The following is a 20,098-nucleotide window of genomic DNA, read 5'->3' as shown; positions in this document are numbered from 1 at the left end:
ATGCAAGAAAGCAAGCTTATGCAGCATCAGCCAAAAAAAAAAAAAAAAAACCCCACTTCCACTTCACCCCTCTGTTCGTTCAAAATACCTGTCCAGCTGAGCCTTAAACTTATTTAGGCTATCAACCTCCACCACAAGGGATGGCAGTCTGTTCCACCAACCAACCACCCGCTGGCTAAAGGCAAATTTCCGCACGTCTATCCTACATCTGTCTTTCCTCAATTTGAATTTATGCCCTCTCAGGTGATTTTTCTGAGCTAGAGGAAGAATCCCATCAGGCATTGAGCATGCTTAAACCATTCAAGGCTTTATACACCTCTATCAGATCACCTCGCTGGTGCCTAGTCTCCAGACACTGTAATTTGCAAAACTTAAGCCTTTCTTCGTAAGAGCACCCCTTTGTTCCATTCACTAATCTTATTGCCCTTCTCTGTACTCGTTCCAGCAGCTCTACATCCTTCTTGAAATGAGGCCTCCAGACCTGTATACAGTACTCTAGGTGTGGCCTGACCATTGCCTTATACAATGGAATAATCACCTCCTTATCCCTGCTGGAAAAATTCCTGTATATCATTGACAATACTCCATGAGCTACTCTTGCAGCCCGTCTGCACTGCTCAGAGAACTTCATATCTGCCTGCACAATCACCCCCAAGTCCCTTTCATTCTCTACCACTGTCAGTGTAGTACCACAGAGTTGATACGTTGCTCTGGGGTTGCTTTTTCCCATGTGTAGTACTTTACATTTGTCAATGTTAAACTTCATTTGCCACCTCTCAGCCCATCTGCTCAACCTTTCCAGATCCTGTTGCAGCAGCATAGTGTCAGTAGTGTCCTTGACAACCCTGCCAACCTTTGTATCATCTGCAAACTTGGACATTAAGCTTGATATACCATCATCAATATCATTTATAAATACAGAAAACAATAATGGACCCAACACTGAGCCCTGAGGGACTCCACTAATAACATTAGTCCACGATGAGCAGTGTCCATTGATTACCACTCTCTGTCTTCTCCCCCTCAACCACCCCTTTATCCATAGCAGCAATTTGCCTCCAATGTCACACTGCTCCAATTTGTGTAGCAGTCTTCCATGTGCAACAGTATCAAAAGCCTTTCTAAGATCCAAGTATATAATATCAAAGTTATTCCCTGCATCCAGTTCTTTTGTGACTGCATCATAGTATCCAATCAAATTGGTCAGGCAAGACTTCCCCTTAACAAAACCATGCTGTGTCTGAGCTATAACTGAAGTCTTGTCTAAATGATCCTGCAGTTCTTCTTTAACCAGTGCCTCCATTAATTTTCCTGGAACAGAAGTTAAGCTCACAGGTCTATAATTACTTGTGTCAGCCTTTGATCCTCCTTTGTGAATTGGGGTCACATTTGCACATTTCCAGTCTATGGGTACCTCCCCTGAGTCCAAGGAAGCTCTCATAATTATGGCTAAGGGTTTGCTTACTTCTTTTGCTGCCTCCTTTAATATAACTGGATAGATCCCATCCACCCCGGGTGCCTTTCTTGTGTTTATCTTCAACAGTTTCTCCTCCACTTTACTCCCAGTTATTTCAAGATTCTGTAGCTTACTGCTAGAGTTGAATACACCTCTGGCATTCCCCTTGCTGAATAACTCCTCATGTGTGAATGTCGATGCAAAATATTCATTTAGTTTGTTAGCTACCTGAGCAGGATCATCAACAGTTGACCCATCAATATCAAGTGGACCAATCTGATTCATCCCCATCCTTCTAGAGTTTACATAAGTAAAGAACTCTTTGCTGTTTTTCTTTGCATCCCTTGCCAAGGATTTCTCGTAATCTGCCTTCGCCTGCCTAACCTCCTTTGTAACTTGGTTGCATATCAACTTGTATCTATCATAGGCTTCTGTGTCATGTGTTAATTTGTAAGTATCCCATGCATTTTTCTTCTCTGCCATATGCCTCATTAGTTCATCTGACATCCATTTTGGCCTAAACCTTGAACAATATTTCTTAGTTGGTATGTAAAGCCTAGTAGCTTCCAAGATAAGTTCTTTGAATGCTTCCCATTTTGAATTTGCTGTTGGTAACATCATCAGTTGGTCCCACTGTATAGAATTTAAATACTGTCTCAGTCCATCGTAGTCGCCTTTACGGAAACAATAACCCTTCCCTTTACCCCTAATGGTAGTTACCTCTTTCAGTAAATCCCACTTCAGCACACTGTGATCACTGCCACCTAGTGGTTCATTTATCTGCAGATTCTGAATGCATGAAGAATCACTGCTGATAATCAAATCAAGAGTATTACTCCCTCTAGTTGCCTCCCGAACATGCTGATGTAGAAAACAATCATCCAATAAATCCACAAAAGCCCTGCTACTGTGTGAGTAACCAGCCCCCAAATTCCAGTCAATATCTGGGAAATTAAAATCTCCCATTATAAGACTCTCTGATTTACTGGCCCACTCTATTTCCCTGTACAGTTCCTTATTATACTCATCAGAGTCATTAGGCCTATAGCACACTCCTACTCTCAATTTTGATCTCCCAATGCTTATGTCACACCAAACTGACTCAACACTGCACTGTCCAGCGATGTCGACTGGCTTCACTTCCTTGGTTTTTATGTGTTTCTTAACTAATAGCATAACCCCTCCCCCCTTCCTATCCTGTCTATCCTTTCTGTAGACGTTGTACTCCCCAAATTGCATTTCTGCATCCCTTATATCTGTGTGACACCACGTCTCTGATATCCCAACAATATCTGCCTTTGATGTTTTGAGCAATACCTCAAATTCATCAAATTTATTTACTAAACTCCTAGCATTGGTGTACACGCAAGTATACTTGCACCTGTTTCTATTCTTAGCTACCGTAACACAACCCATGTGTTTACTTGTACCGCAATGGCTCCCAGCAGTCTCTGAAATACCATGCATCTTGTTTTTCAGGCTTCTGCTCATTCTAATAGAAGCAGTGCAAGAATCTCTTTCACCTCTGCCAGTGGCTACTGTCAATCTATTGGTCTTTGTCTCCCCCAAAGCTAGCAGTTTTCCGACCCACCTAACACTGCCTCGATAGCATCAGCAAATATTCTTGCACCCTTTCTATTTAAGTGTATCCCATCCCTGTAGTAGCAATCTCTCCTGTTAACAAGTACAGTCCAGGCTGAAAAAAATTCTACCCCTTGAGCCTTGCACAATCTTTCCAGGGCCGAATTGATCGACAAGGCTCTCATCATATACTCCCTCCTATCGTGTCTGGGCAGAATTGCAGACACTTTCAAATTCAACCCTAATTCTCGGCTTTTGTTCAACAGTGACCTGTACTTGTTAAGTAATTCTGCCGGTCTCCTACTCTTAATATCGTTAGTGCCAACGTGTACAACTATATCACATTTTGTGCCCTTAAAAGATGATATTCGCTCTACAACGTCATCAACCTTTGCCCCTGGCAGACATACCCTGGTCCTGTTCCACCTATCTTTTTTACAAAGCATGTTCCCCGTTTCCCTGACAATAGAGTCACCAACAACTACTATTTCCTTCGGGACCAGCGCATTCTGCCTTGGGGGTTGCCTCTGTGTCACGCGATGCCCAAGTGCAAGCTCTGGCGTTGATGTGGGCAGCTGAGAGCTTGATGGGCCCCTCAATTTAGTTTCTTCGAGGGCATCCACCCTGTCCTTCAAGCTCTCATATAGGCCCACAAGAACGCCGAGTTGTTGCCTGATATCGATACACTCCTTGCATCGCGCACACACAAAGACATCCCCCTTGGCAGTATCATGTCCCGTACCCGATTGCTCTGCAAACATCAAGCAAACAGTGCATTTTATAAGGCTGTGAGTCAGAGGACAACTGCCCCCCTCAGTTCTGACCTGAGCCACAGCGCTTCCATTAGCTTGAGCCTTTTGCTTTGCTGCTCTGGTCTGAGTCATGATTCTATTAATTTATTAATTAATTATGTTATGTTATTAATTATGTTAAATATAATTAATTATATTACGTTTGTAATCTAAGTCGTTATATGTATTTATTTAAACGTACAATTTAACTGCTAACGAAGTTCAACTAACGCTATCTAGTACGGCATACAACTATCGTATCACAATGGCGGGAAAATTACGAACTGTACCGGAGTTGAAACACGTGGAAACCTTTATCGATACTTTTATGCAATTACAAGGCCGAGTAAAGAATAATTACACCAAGTTAATCAGAAAATCACAAAATAATGTTATACTACTAAATTTAAATCAAAAGTTTTAGAAAAACAATAATTTCAAATCAATAAATAAGAAAAATCCACTTAGCGGCTTGGAACACGACCGTTTTGATTGCATTTTAGTGTAATGAAATTTCATTATTCCGATATTTTATTTCACTATTTTTGGTTTGCAGATTAACATAAATCATTAGGGTGAACTATTCTAAATAAGAGTCTGTATTTGGGTCACTTGGTTTGAAAACCAGGTGTTACAGACCCATGTTTGAAGCTGAAAGGACCTTGCACTTGTAAAATCTGATATGAATTTCCCTCAGCAGTGCAGTGAGGATGCTAGGAGAGCATATGGGGGTCTGTCTATCATATATAGGAAATTTGGCAGTAGAGATACAGAAAGTAATTATTCCATTGTACACATTCATCTGTTAGACCATATCTTAAATGCTCGTATACAACTCTGAAGTCTTCATTTCAGAAAGAGACTTTCTTTCAAAGTCACAGGGGTGCGAGAGAGCAGTGGACGTAATATTTGGGGGGTGCATTTTTACTTTCTAGGATGACACAATGGGACAGATTCAAATTAAGTAAAGATAATTGTAGACAAGATATATAAGAAATTTTGCAGTTGAAGACTCAGCTATTTGTAGTTATTCCCTAGCTTGTAGCATCAAAGAACTTGTCTTTAGTCCATCGGTGGCTCCATTGAGTAGAAATCTATCTCAGTGGTGTGTGCGGTTTTTTTTTTTTTTTTTTGCACTTTTAGTTCAAACTTCTTTTTTTTTTTTTTATCCCTATCAATGCATTGTGACTCTGCTTACCATTCATGAACCTTAAAAATATGTAGCAATAACATATGTGATAAAAATATTTTTGCCTGAGGTGACAGCATGAAATATGAGATTAAAAGTTTTAATTTTGGTTTTTCAGAGACTGCACTATTTTTTTTTATTAGCAATGTGTTATAAAGTAAACTGACTTTCAGCTAACTTTGCTTTTGTATTCCTTTATTGTAAGCCATGTAGTCTGGAAAAAGGTATGTGGAACTGTGGTTACTTTATTTATGTTATGTGACCCACCCTCCAGTTATTTGCAGGAAGTTTACTCTATGCTCATATTGGGAGTTTGCCATTGCTATTCATTAAAATAGTTAGAAAAACTTACTTTCTTATTGGTTCATTTATTTTTTTATAATGAATGTAGAAGAGAATCGCATTAATGCAGAGAAATGCATTAATTTTTTGGTTTCTCTTTAATCAATCTTATTAATTTTGCATATTTTACTATACAGACATGAAATAAATGCTCTTTGGTCAATTGTGCAAGTAACTACCTTTCTTTACAAGCACATACTTCCAGTGAAATCCCACTTTTTACATTGCAAAATATAATCAGAATTATTCCCTAAGGGATAGTTCTGATTGTATTTTGTTTATCACATTTCTTTCAATTAAACCATGATTTTGGAAATATTAAAGAACACTGCTTTCATTTTTGCATAGCTCAGCTGCCAGTCATCAAACTCTGATTAAATGTAATATTCAAACTTCAGGAGGCTCAAATATGTAGGGTAGACAAAAAAAAAGCATACAGTATCTCTAGTTCATTTCTTCTTACAATTTATTTGTGAGAATATTTTTTTTATCCTCAGACAACAACAGTAAAGAAAAATGTACCATAAAAGCTCTATAAATTATATTTATTGGAATGTTTGTTTGTGTAACTGTTTGGGTTTCACTCTTTTATGCATGAAATTTGGAAAAAAAAAAAAATCAAATTTAAATGATATATAACAATGGTAGCCCAAATCAAAGTTATAAAATTCTAGGTTACAAAAAAAAAAGATAAGTCAGTGCTAGAGAATGTTAAGTGGCAGCTTACCTTGCCAGATCAAAGGGTGTAGTAAGCCATAGTTTCCCCACCCCGAATGTATTATATTTGTATACACTGTGTAGTCAGAAATATCCGGACACCCCTAGAATTTTAGAAAAATGAACCATACCTGCTATCCAAACCTGAAGTAATTGGATCAGTGAAATAAAGTAGATGGGTTGCAAGGCATTGAGCTTAGCGACTTCTAATGGAGATAAACATTGTTGGAGGCCATAGCAACAATTAATATGTTTGTGCTTTTGCAGCAAAGCTGCAACACCCCAGGTCGTTGATGTACTCGTCATATGGAAACATCATGGTATTAGTAGGAAAATATATGGCTAGACCATAGAAATTAACAATGCTAAATATAAACTAGACCAGAGAGCCACTCAGAAGAGCAACATTGATCCTGTTAGTCCTCATCAAATAGTGTTGGCTAGGAGTTTGGGGAGACCACAGGAACTGATATTAATACAAGGATAATATGAATAGATCTGGACAGCATTACATTTTATGGAAAAGCTGCAGCACTCAAACCAAATGTATTTACTTGTTTGTAGCAAATTACCACTGTGCATTTGTGTGCACAGTGGTAATTTATCTAGAACACAACCCATCATAATTGGTTCTTGGAGTGTTGGAAAGCTTTCATGGAATGATGAATTACAGTACACAATCTTCTGGTGTGTTGAATGGGCCAAAATACCACCTGATGCCAATATAATACAAATATAAATTTTTTTTTTTTTAAGTTATACTTTTGAATGGATCAGAGACTGTCCTATTTGAACAGTCATCATCTAACAGCCTATCATTGATCTTGCATAGTAATAACCGAAGTGTTTATCATTTCTTCCACTGTAACTAATTTTTGCATTGTGATTGGCCTTCTTTAAACCAGCAAGACTCAGTATCACATCTATAATCCTCTTTCACTATTTTTTCAGCCTCAGGCAAAGCTTCAGTGGCATTTTGTACTTACATCATAAATTTAATGATTTAAAAACAAGGTTAATTCACAGTGGTGTTTGTGCAAACACAGACATGAAATAAATGCTCTTTGGTCAATTGTGCAATTACTTGCAGTTTAAATGAATGGTAGAATTTCATAGTCACTGTTTCCCATTAAAAAAAAAATAAATAAAATAAAATATACATATATATTGTTAGATTTTAACCTTGTAGCTATGAAAATTAGTAGAACATATACTTAAGTCAATTGGATTATCTCTCCTCTATAAAATTATGAATGTAAGATTACAAATGAAACTATCTGATTTGTTAAAGGTGGGCCAAAACATTGTTCATAGCTTTGGTATTTTGGATTTGGCTTTTCAAAATGAAAAATTATTATTTTTAGGTTCCTGGTCGCGATCATCAAGGTGTAGTAGTTCATCTTCATCTACAGAGACATCTCCAAGGAGGAATTCCCAGCGTGTAACTTTTGAAATTGTGTCTGCTAAAACTGTTACTCAGGCCAGAAAAAAATATGTGGTATGTATTCATTGTTTCATTAATTAACCCTGTATTAGTCATGTTGGATTGAGTTGACCCCAACGATATTTCAGCAATTAGTGCTTCACGTCTATTCTGCTCTCACAGATCTGAAATTTCTAATAACTGTGTTGAAAATGTTTTCTTTGAATTGCCTGGAAAACAATAAAAATTTTAGAAATGTCTATTAATTATCACACTATTAGACAAAAATTGCGATTAATTTGAAAATTTGGATTAATTTTTTAGTTGTGCTTTCTTCCAGTTGGTAATTCTCTCTGGCTTTGTTCGATTGATGCATCAACTGGGGCGCCTCTGTAGCCAGGTGGGAAGGAGCAGCAGTGCGTAGCACATGCTTCTTGATTAGACCGGGGTTCCAGCCCGTCACCACCAAATACGGAGGATGTGGAAAGGTCAGGGAATGACCACCGCATATCCCGGAGCAATATGGCCTTAGTTGCTAATGCTCCTAAAAACCAAATAAACAAACAAACAAACAAACAAACATCAACTGGAATTGAATCTTTATGCAAGCGCTTCACATTTCATTGCAGTGAGCATGCTTGTTACTGGCACTCTCCTTGAATCAAAGCATAAGTGTTGAAGGATGTGGTTTTTAAATTTTCTTTTGCTTGCTGGTAGGTCTAAAGGGAGTTTTAATTTTCAATAGAAATATATTAAAAACATATAAAAATATATGTTTTTAATATAGCACATTGCTTTTTTTCACAGTTGTGTTCAAAAAAGATTGAAAAATATGTGGCATCAAAAAAAATTAACTACAGTGGATTCCGGTTATTTGGGCCACCGGTTAATCGGGGCAGCCGTTTATTTGGGGCAAATCTTAAAAAACAGAAACCAATTGAGAAAATAGCCAGGGTTTACTTCGTTTAATTGGGACAGCATGTCGTTTAATCGGGGCAGGAGACTGCAGCACTGGAGATTACCCTACGATTGTCTCCGACGGTACCACATGGTTCGGTCGAAATTCTGGAGGTTACAACCATAAAACAATAAAAACAATTAGCAGTCACCTGTTTTATTGGGCTTTTCTGTTAGTGAAATCTTTCATAAATGGACAGTAAACTCGATCTTACTGAATTTGTGATAATACCGACAGCTGGAATTCTGTGGGTTATTATGGTGAAATGTGTTTACACTTCCATGAAATCTTCAATCATATAAAAAAATAAATTTTCAGATCTTCTCTTCATTCCTATTTTTAAAGCTTTGTAACTCGTTACTCCGTTCTCACTTGGGCGCCTCCATAGCCAGGTGGGAAGGAGCAGTAATGCGTAGCACACGCTTCTTGATTAGACTGGGGTTCAAGCCCGTCACTACCAAATACGGAGGATGCGGAAAGGTCTGGGAATGACCACCGCATATCCCAGAGCAATATGGCCTTAGTTGCTAATGCTCCTAAAAACCAAACAACAACAACCATTCTCACTTGCGCATATCGTGTTACTTGCAATTTGTGTGTGCCGTGTTTTTTGTTATTGATTGCTTATCTTTTTACTGTTTTAAATCTTAACCCCCACCCACAAATGTCAACTAGTTCGTATGTATATATTACAGTACGTATTAATTATTCCGATTATCACGTATATTCTTCCGATTTTCACATATCATTGAATTTTTTAATTGATAAGGTAATAAAGGGTAAATTTGTGCTTAATATATCTTTGCTTTTATAGCCTGTGGATAATATTCCTCCTATTTTTGCTAATTAGAATCACTGTTTAATAGAATTAAAATTCAATTCACAAATGTGATCACAATGACCGGCGCTTACTGCACATCGTATAGTGAACGGTACTTTACTATGCTACCTATCAAATCACATTAAGATGGTGACTCCATCGTAATGTGATTTGATTGTACAGTGAACCAATTGTAATTGTAAAGGGGGGAGGTACGTTGTATTTTTAACTATTTACGTGAAACTTCGGATAATTGGGGCAGCCGCTTAATCGGGCCAAAATGCACTAGTCCCGATGTGTCCCAAATAACCGGATTGGACTGTATTTTTAATTTTTTTTTTTTTGCTGATTTTTAAAATTCACTCTCACAGAGGAATTTCAGCTTTTCCAGTGACCGTGGACAGGTTCAAATATTTAATATATTTTACTTTTGTGAATAACCGAGATTAAGCAGAACAATTTATATATACACACAGTAAACTCTCATTATAACACTCCCATGTATAGTACTATCCTGCTTTTTTTATTCTTTTCTTATGGTCATTAGTGGGTTAATTTTATGAAGTGCCATAAATTTTTTAATAGATATAGTGCTTCTATCAGTGGGTGTTTAACCCATTTATACTGTTTTATTTTTTTAAGGTTCCAAGAAAGAAAAACTTCAGTTATAACCCTCTTAAATTCTTGGAACCATTAATTATGAAGTTTGTTTACTTCATAGAAGTTGTTCCCAGAGAAGATGGCACTTATTTCATGTTTAGCTTGAACCTTTGAAGGTAGGCAGGCCACTATGTATAATTCGGTTTCTAGTTGTTCACCATTGCATTCACGTGCTCTGCTCAGCTTTTTTTAAATTCAATATTATTTGTCCATTTTCCTTGCTGGTACAGTTTTTAATGTGTTTTGTGTGTGCCTGTATTGATGCTACGTTGAACAAATTTCGTTAATGGCAGCATTATTATTATGTTTTGTTTATATTGTAAAATTGAAATATGTTTAGTTTGACATCTTTTTAAAATTTTTTGTTCTTTTTAAAAGAAGAAGATGGTTGAAGGTGCTAAAAAGCAAATATAGTACTTTCAGTCCACAGGTTTTCAGTGGTAACCCTCCTATAACACATTGTTTGGTTCCTACAAAATCTCGTGTAATGCGAAACAGTGTTATATGGGACTAAGAACCAGTACAAAAAAGGGGGATTACGTTCCAAAAGTTAACAAAAATGCACCCTTTTTTTTTTTATAACTCTCGGAAACTTAATTTTTATAGTAGTAATAACTTAATATTTTAACTCTATTTTTATAATAGTAGTAACTCACAGTTTGTAAGGTAAGACAAAGGTAAGTAAATGTCTTACCTTACAAACTGTGATATGTAAATGTCAGATAATGTACATTCATTTAATTAAAGAACATGACACGCACAAGTTGCAACAAACATGATATGCACAAGTGAGATACGGAGTAATGAGTTTCTGAGCATTTATGTTTTTTTATATGATTAAATATTTCATGGAAGGGGAAACACATTTCACCATAATAACGTGAAAACCCACTGAATTCCAGCTATCGATATTATCACAAATACAAGAAGATAGAGTTTACTACCCATTTATAATTGATTACACTAACAGAAAAGACCAATAAATCGGGAACTGCAAATTGTTTTATGGTAGTGACCTCCAGAAATTTTCTTTAGAAAAATACCATGAAGGCGATAACAACTAGTGAGTCAACAGCAGGGATTCCTTTCACAAAAAGGAATGAAAATGTTGAAAATTACATCTAACATAATAGCATAAAATCTCAAAAATACCGTGTTATGCGAGATTTCCAGCAATTCTCAAACTGTGTTGTAGAAGTACTGTGTTATACAGGGATTGCCTTTACATATAAACCATTGCTTTGTAATAACTGCAAAAAAAAAAAAACTATAAATATTAGCATTAGTAGAAACTTGATGCAAGAAAGCAAGCTTATTTAGCAAAAAAAAAAAAAAACTAACCTTTTCACCCATCCATTCACTCCAAAAGTTTGTCTAGTTCAGCCTTGAATTTATTTAAATTCAAGGCTGAAAGGGATAAGATTATTCAAATCACCTCATGGGTGATCTGAATAATCTTATCCCTTTCTTGGTAACAGCAACCCTTTGTTCCCCTCACCAGTCTTGTTGCCCTTCTCTGAGCTCGTTCCAGCAACTTTACATTCTTACTAAAATGAGGTCTCCAGACCTGTATGCAGTACTCAAGGCGTGGCCTGACCATTGCCTTTTACAAAGGGATAATCACCTCCTTTTCCATACTAGCAAAATTCCTGTATACCACTGACAAGACCCCATGAGCTACTTTTGCAGCCTGTCTGCACGGCTCAGAAAACTTCATATCTGCACAGTTACCTCCAGGTAATAAAAATTAAAATCTGTGATTAAAACAATAGTAAATTAAAGTGTAATAATATATTAAGAACAGGATCAATATTTAAAAGCCTTTGTCAGATTTTTATTAAACTGACAAAATAAGTGATTACGAATCCTTATTGCTCTATTGAAAAACTGATGAAACAAATAATTAGATTTAACAGTATGCACTTTAAATAGTTCTTTCTCTATTAATTCTCTGTGGACAGTTAAAATTAATTGATACCAAGAAAGTTCTATTATCTATTTGAGAATTTATAATTCTGAAAAATACACAAAGGTCTAGAAGCTTTCGATGATCTTCTAAAATCTAAATTTTACTCATAACAAAGGTACTGAGTAAAATTATGCTGAATTTGTTTAATAAGGAATATATCATAATGTTTATAAGGATTCCAGAGGGGTGAATTGTGTAAAATATGAAGCACAGGCATTTTATATATCTTTACCAAGAATTAGAAGTATTGAAATTCCAACAAATTCTTTTTTATTAAGCTGTTTTCTGGCCTGTTTGTAAACTTGGTCGATATGTTCTCTGTAGCTGCTTGTATAGTAAAAGGTAAAACCTAAATCACTTTTGCCCAGCTTACTTCCTTGGTATGGTGTATTATGTCCTTTCCTGTGGTTCTGTGTTCTTATTCATGAGGAACTTTTTCTTGCTGCCATGTGGCATGATTTCCAACAAGGTCCAACAAATCTGTGATGCCCAGGGTACTGTGGTATTGCTACAATATTGCTCTTGAGTTTTTTACTCTGACTACACATACAAAACATTTTGAAAATTTTCCTTGTTTCATTACAGTTAACTGCCGATCACTGAGAACTTGTTACTATCAGAAAAAATTGTACTCGTTGAGAGATAACAATTCTGCAACCAGTAATATTCAGCTTTCATTATAATAGCAGGAAAATGAAACGATTATTGGAAAATTTGTTTCTGTTATACATGTTTGATAAGTCGGTATTGTAAGTTTGTAATTTTTTTTTTTTTTTTCCACTAAATGTTTATTATTCATTTAAACAAAATTTGTAAAAAAGAATAATAAATTGTTGTGAACAGTATTTCTAAGTCAAATTAGAGTGGTGCTGATAGCATACATGCTAAGGAAAGTCTGACTCTTGACTGTCAGATGTGCAAAGATATTAAAAACTCGTGTATCTATTAGCCAGTACAGTTTGACTTTTGATCTTCTTCACTGATTGTATATGAATTTAACTATTAGAGAAGTTAGTGTAAGGGTTAGAGAAGAAATAATGAGTAAAATTACAAAGTGCACAGGTGCTTTAATTACAAAACTACAAGGACTGTTAAAAATGATCATAATTTAATACGAAAGAGGAAGTTACTGTGTGTGGCTGAGAAAGCTGCATTCACTCCTGTGGTTTGTGCTTTTGCTTGCTTTAGAAACATTGTCCATGTGTCAACCAAAAATTATAGTTTTAATTTTTAATGGAATAGCATTGCCGAAAAGAGGTGAGGCTGCTATTCAGGCTACTGTTCATTAAAAACTCTGAAAAATCACCATGATATAATTTGAGACTTGCTGGTCTGTCATCAGATTGCAGGTAAGATCAATTAGTAATATCTTGTTGAATGGTAAACAGTGTCTGGAGCCTAAATAATTAATTAGCCAAGTGATGTGTGAAATGAAAACTGATTGTATAGGTAATGACACAGGTATTTAACCCTTATTACTGGGCTCTATTTGCCCATCACAGCAAATTAGTAAAGGTATGGGATTTTCATTTCAATGGGGCATAAAAATAATATAAAAAAGGACTGCAGTTCCGACATATTGTTAATTTTAAGGTGACCCATAGATAACAATATCATTTCTGAAGTCAGCTTAAGTCAAAGCCTTGTCAATAAAGCAATGTCTCTGGACAAAAAATATAGCAGAGTTCTCTTTCTTTTTTTTTTTTTTTTTCATATTATTTTTGTCTGCATCAGATTTGAAACTTGCATCTTTATTAATTTTATTATAATTTAACTATTTATTTCCATAAATGTTTGTCCAAATTTTGGTCTTTTTTTGAAATACTTCCCATTTGATGTAATATATATAATCTAGCATTACTGTGAAAACTCATGAAAATCCAGTAATTGACATCTTCAGAATGAGAGAGTCAAAAAACTAATGTCAGTTTTGAATTGTGTACAATCACAAGAGACCTGCCGAAGCAACATGTTTCCTGATGTCATTCAACCTGTCTAACAAAGTTTTGATTTTAGATTTATTTTCAATAAAAACACCCAAAAGCCATCTCATCATTACATATATTTAAATAGCAGCAGAACTGTCAGTAAAATTCAAATGTATGAGGGATGTTCAATAAAGAATGATCATCATTTTTTTTTTCACAACATACCTTTAATAATCAACCATATTTTGATGGTCTTTTCAAAGTAGTTCCCATTTGATGAAATGCACTTACTCCAACATTTCTGCCATTTTTTGATGCATTTGAGAATCACTTATGTCTTTGTGCCATAGGCAGTTCTTTTCCAATGACTGAAACATTTTCTTTGCAGCTTTTTCTTTGAAATAAAATGTGTTGTGATGCAGCATCCACCCACCTGGTTACAGTTGTGGTTGTTTGTGATGAATATGATCCCTCAAACTGTGCAGTAGAGTCCTATAGTAAGGTCTTATAGCAGTGTATGACATGGCACAACATGCTGGTAATCCCTGAATATGAAAAAAAAAATTTTTTGAATATCAATAAAAAGAGATGACCATAACTTCTCTTGCAGAAGCCACAACCTTCCCATTTTTTGGTGTTGGAAATTGCATAGACTTCCAAACAGCTCTGTTGCTTACTCTCTGATTCGAAATGATGAAGCTGTGCCTCATCTGCCTTTTATTACCTTATGCAGACTCTCACCATCTTCAGCAACCATCTGTGGCAGCTCCTGACAAACTTCCATACAAAGTTACTGTTGCTCAGGTGTGAGTAGTTTTGCAACTACTCACACCAGCATACACAAACACGTGTCATATTGAAATGGCCATGAAGAATACCATGCATGCTTCCTATTGATATGTTAAACATTTCTGCCAGTTGCCGTACTGTTATTTGATGCTCTTCTGTCATGATTACAGAAGCAGTTTATGGTTTCTGTGATGACAGCAATGATTGGACCTCCAGGAATGCCGATTTTTGTGATTGAAATCACGTCCATCTTTAAACATTCTAAACCACCTGCAAGCTGTACTATGTAGTAGTGGCAAATGACATAAGAAAGAAAGTTTATATAGCATCAGCAAAAAAAAAAAAAAAAACTACACACTTTGCCCATCCATAACCACCAAGAATTTGTCTGGTTCTTCCTTGAATTTATTGAAACCAACTCAGTCTCACAACAACAGATGGAAGCCTGTTCCAACAGTCTACTACCTGCTGGCTGAAAGCAAACTTACACACATTTTTCCTGCAACCATCCTTCCTCAGCTTGAATTTATGCCTCCTCATGTGTAGTCTCAGCAAGAGGAAGAATGCCATTCACATTCAGCTTACTCAATCCATTCTAGGCCTTGCAGAGAAATAGTGGCCAGTAAATCAAAATGTCTTGCAATAGGGAATTTTAACTTTCCAGATATTGACTAGAACTTGTGGGTTGGTCACTCGCATTCTAGCAAGACTTTTATGGATTTACTGGATGATTGTTTTGTACAGCAACATGTTTGGGGGAGAAACCAGAGAGAGAGTAATACTCTTTATCTGATTATCAGCAGTGATTATACATGCATTAAGAATTTTCAGATAAAGGAACCACTAGGTGACAGTGATCAGAGTGCACTGATGTGGGATGATGGTAGTTACATCTTTACTTAAAGATGTAACTACCATCAAGGGTAAAGGGAAGGGTTTTTGCTTTCGTAAAGGTGACTATACTGATCAAAAACAGTTTAAATTCTATACAGTGAGATCAACTGATTAGCATTAGTTGAGGCATATGATGCAAGAAAGCAAGCTTATAGAGCATCAGCCAAAAAATAAAAAATAAATAAAATAAAAAACACCTTCCCATTTCACCCATCCGGTTACTCCAAATGTTTGTCTTGTTCAGCCTCAAATTTATTTAAGCTATCGACTTCCACAACAACAGATTGAAATCTGTTCCGGCAATCAGCTACCCACTGGCTAAAGGCAAACTTCTGCACATCTATTTTCAAAAACTGTCTTTCTTGATGATGTTAAAAACAGCAAATTCAAAATGGGAAGCCTTCAAGGAATTAATCTTGGAAACTACTAGGCTTTTCATACAACTAAGAAACTGTTCAAGATTTAGATTTAATGAATGTCAGATGAACTAATGAGGCTCGTGACAGAAGAAAAATGCATGAGATGCATATAAATTATCAGGTGACACAGAAGCCTGTAGTAGATATAAGCTAGTCTGTAATCAAGTCATAAAGGATGTTAGGCAATTGAAGGCTGATTACAAGAAATCCTTGGCATCTATCGAATCTATCTAATTATATTGGAGGCGGCGAGGGAAGTAAGCAAACCCTTAGCCATAGTTATGAGAGCATCCTTAAATTCAGGATGCATGCACATCTCCAGTCCATGTATGCACAATTCACAAGGGTTGGTTCAAAGGGTGACACAAATAATTATAGACCTGTTAGTTTAACTTTTGTTCTGGGGAAAATAATGGAGTCACTAGTTAAAGAAGCATTGCAGGATCATCTAGACAAGACTACAGTAATAGTTCAGACACAGCATGGGTTTGTTAAGGGAGGTCTTATCTGACCAATTTGATTGGATACTATGATGTGGTCACAAAGGAATTGGATGCAAGAAATAATTTTGATATCATATACTTGGATTTCAGGAGAGTTTTTGATACTGTTGCACATGGAAGACTTTTGTACAAATTGGAGCAGTATGGCATTAAGGGCAAGTTGCTACAATGGATAAAGGGATGGTTGAATGGGAGATGACATTGAGTGGTAATACATGGACACTGCTCTTCATGGAATAATGTTATTAGTGGAGTTCCCCAGGGTTTGGTGCTGGACCCATTGTTGTTTTTTTGTATTTATCAAAGATATTTATGAAGGTATATCAGGCTTAATGTCCAAGTTTGCAGATGATACAAAAGTTGGCAGGGTTGTTAATGACAGTATGCTACTGCAACAGGATCTAGAAAAGTTAGGTGAAGAAAGAGAAGTGAACTGAAGTTTAACATTGACAAATGCAAAGTACTGATATGGATAGCAGTAACCCAGAGAAATGTACTAACTGTGTGGTACTACACTCAGGGTGGTAGAGAATGAAAAAGACCTGGGTGTAATTGTGCAGTCAGATATGAAGTTTCCTGAGTAGTGCAGACAGGCTGCCAGAGCAGGTCATGGTCTTGTCAATGATATACAGAAATTTTGCTAGTTGGGAAAAGGAGGTGATCATCCCTTTGTATAAGGCAATGGTCAGGCCATGCCTTGAGTACTGCATACAGGTCTGGACGCTCCATTTTAAGAAGAACGTAGAGTTGCTAGAATGAGTACAGAGAAGAGCAACAAGATTTGTGAGGGAATGAAGGCTTTCTCTTACCAAGAATGGCTTAATTCTGCAAGTTGCAGTGTATGGAGACTAGGCACCTGTGAGGTGATCTGATTGAGGTGCATAAGGCCTTGAATGGTTTGAGCAGGCTCATTGCCGATGGGATTCTTCTTCTTCTGCTTGCTGAGATTATGAACATGAGGGGGCATAGATTCAAATTGGGGAAAGACAGTTAGTCTTTCCCAGTTAGACAGTTAGTTCTACCCAGATGGTCCTGCATTAGTTGTAGAATAGATGTGTGGAAGTTTGCCTTTAGCCAGCAGGTATTTGATTGGTGGAACAGACTTCCATCTGTTGTTGTGGAAGTTGATACCTTAAATAAATTTAAGGCTGAACTAGACAAACATCTGGAGTGATTGGATGGGTGAAATGGGAAAGTTTTTTTAGCTGATGCTGTATAAGCTTGCTTTCTTGCATCATATGCCTCAACTAATGCTAATGTTAAACACCTCAATCAAATCACCCCTACAGGTGCCTAGTCTCCAGACGCTGCAATTTGCAAAACTGAAGCCTTTCTAGATAAGAGAATTCTAGACCAATCTTGTTGCTCTTCTCTGCCCTCATTCCAGCAGATTCACATCCATCCTAAGTGAGGCCTCCACACCTATATACAGGGCTGAAGATGCACCTTAACCATGGCCTTTTACAAAGGAAAATCACTTCCTTATCTATGCTAGCAAAGTTCCTATATAACATTTATATCATGGGATGTTCTTGCAGCATATCTTCACCGTGCTCAGAGAATTTCATATCTGACTGCACAATTGCCCCCAGGTCTTTTTCATTTTTCACTACCCTGAGTGTAATACCACACAGTTGAAAGTTACTCTGGGATTACTGCTACCCATATGCAGTACCTTGGGTCTGTCAATGTTAACTTCAACTGCCATTCCTCAGCTCATCGACCCAATTTTCCTGTATCTTTGTTGCAGTAGATTACTGTCATTAACTACCCTGCTAACTTTTATATCATCTTCAAACTTAGACATTAAGCTTGATATACTTTCATCAGTATCATTAATAAATATTGAAACGACAAATGGGCTCAGCACTGAAATCTTGGGAACTCCACTAATAACATTAATCCACAAAGAGCAGTGCCCATTGATAACCAATCTGTATTATTCCACTTATCCATCTCTTTATCCATAGCAGTAACTTCTCTTAATGCTACATTGCTCCATTGTAGAGCAGGCAGTCTTTCATGTGCAACAATTACAAAAGCCTTACTGAAATCCATGTATATGATATCAGAATTATTTTTTGTATCCAGTTCCTTTGTCACAGCATCATAGTAACCTATCAGATTGGTTAGACAAGGCCACCACTAATCATATCAATGCTCTGGCTGCAGTAAAATTGCATTCCTGTCCAGATGGTCCTGCATTACTTCTTTAACCATTTGAATGCATTTGTTAAGTTAACAAATCTGTAATTACTCATGTCACTTTTTGATTCCCCTTTATGAACAGGGAATCAATTTACCCATCTCCAGTCCATAGGGACCTATCCTGAATCCAAGAATACTCTCATAATTATGGCTAAGCATTTGCTTACCACCTTTGCTGCCTCCCTTAATATAATTGGATAGATTCTATCCACCCAAGTGCCTTTTTTTTTTTATATATTCATCTGCAACAATTTCTCTTCCACTTTCCTTTCAGTTATCACAAAGTCATCTAGTTCCTTGTTAGATTTTGATAAACTTCTGGCATCCCCTCCCCTAAAGAATTCCTCCTGTGTGAATGTAGATGCTAAATTACTCATTCAGTTTATCAGCAACCTGAGCAGATTCACCGACAGTTGAACCTTCGATATCGAGGTGACCAATTTGATTTCTTCCCTTCTAGTGTATACATAAGTAACTTTTGATAATAGAGAGCTATTAAGTGCTCGATAATTCTTATATTCTATTATATTATGAAACAACAGGGATTACCTTTTATTTTAAATATAGGAAGCTTCTTTTCCAACCAACTCTCCTGTTCCAACGCACTAATAATTCTTTGGGAAGGTGATATCAATTTTACAAAACATGTGGGACATCTTCCCCACTGTCAGAACCGTAGTGTTCAGACCCCTCGGTCTCAACCTTGAGCGCTCAAGACTTGTCTTCAAACACCATACCTCTGGCAGCAAGGAAACCATTACGTGGATTGACATAAAATTAAATTTTGAAGGTCTAAACTGCTTAATAAATATGGACCGATTGTTTTCTTTGGTCCAGTAGCTTGACATTAGAGTTAAATTTAGGGGTCTAAAAAAGTTTAATGGATATGGGGGGTGGGGATTAATCTCTACATTCCTTAAGTCGGACTAGAACTTTTCGGGGCATCATGTTCACAGGAATAGAACAACTCACAATTAATCCGAAACTTTTGTCTTATGTTGTAGTGTTTGTTCTTCACGCATGCGTATAAGTGACCAATTGTCGGACAATAGGAATGGTCTACGGATATTGATTGAAGTTTCATGTAGTTTCATCTCTAAGGTTTCCACAATAAGTAGTTTGTGGTAGTTTTGTTGAATATTTATAATTTATAATAATTTCATTAAAGCCAAATGAATGTCGTTCATTTATTGCGTGGAACCAAAGTTCCGATGCATTTGAACGACCCGCCTGCACCGAAGCTTGGTGTTGTTTTGCTCGAAGCTGTGCCACTCCCATGGTAGATCTTACATAAACAGCATCGCAATTTTTGCGTGGGATGCTGTATACTAGGTCATGCTGTGATTGGAATGTGGTGTTTGAAGGTCGATTTCTGAAGAATGTGTATAATTTGTTCAATGGTTTTGCTATGATTTTCATGTCGGTTCCCTTGCATATTTGGTTAAGTTTAT

At 36.6% G+C, this 20,098-nt stretch overlaps 1 protein-coding gene across 1 annotated transcript in view; it reads left to right on the top strand.

Moving 5' to 3' along the window:
• Positions 1-20,098, top strand: part of Snx21 (Sorting nexin 21) — a 77,042-nt gene that overhangs the window by 32,553 nt on the left and 24,391 nt on the right. The window contains exon 2 of the mRNA XM_090382940.1: positions 7,441-7,574. Coding sequence (XP_090239066.1) covers positions 7,441-7,574 — 134 coding nt within the window. The remainder of the gene's footprint in view (positions 1-7,440; positions 7,575-20,098) is intronic.

Source organism: Mastigoproctus giganteus, chromosome 10, assembly GCF_048544385.1.
Source record: "Mastigoproctus giganteus isolate SK-2022 chromosome 10, ASM4854438v1, whole genome shotgun sequence".
Lineage (NCBI taxonomy): Eukaryota > Metazoa > Arthropoda > Arachnida > Uropygi > Thelyphonidae > Mastigoproctus > Mastigoproctus giganteus.
Note: the sequence above shows the minus strand (reverse complement) of the source record. Positions and strands in the feature narration are given on the sequence as shown.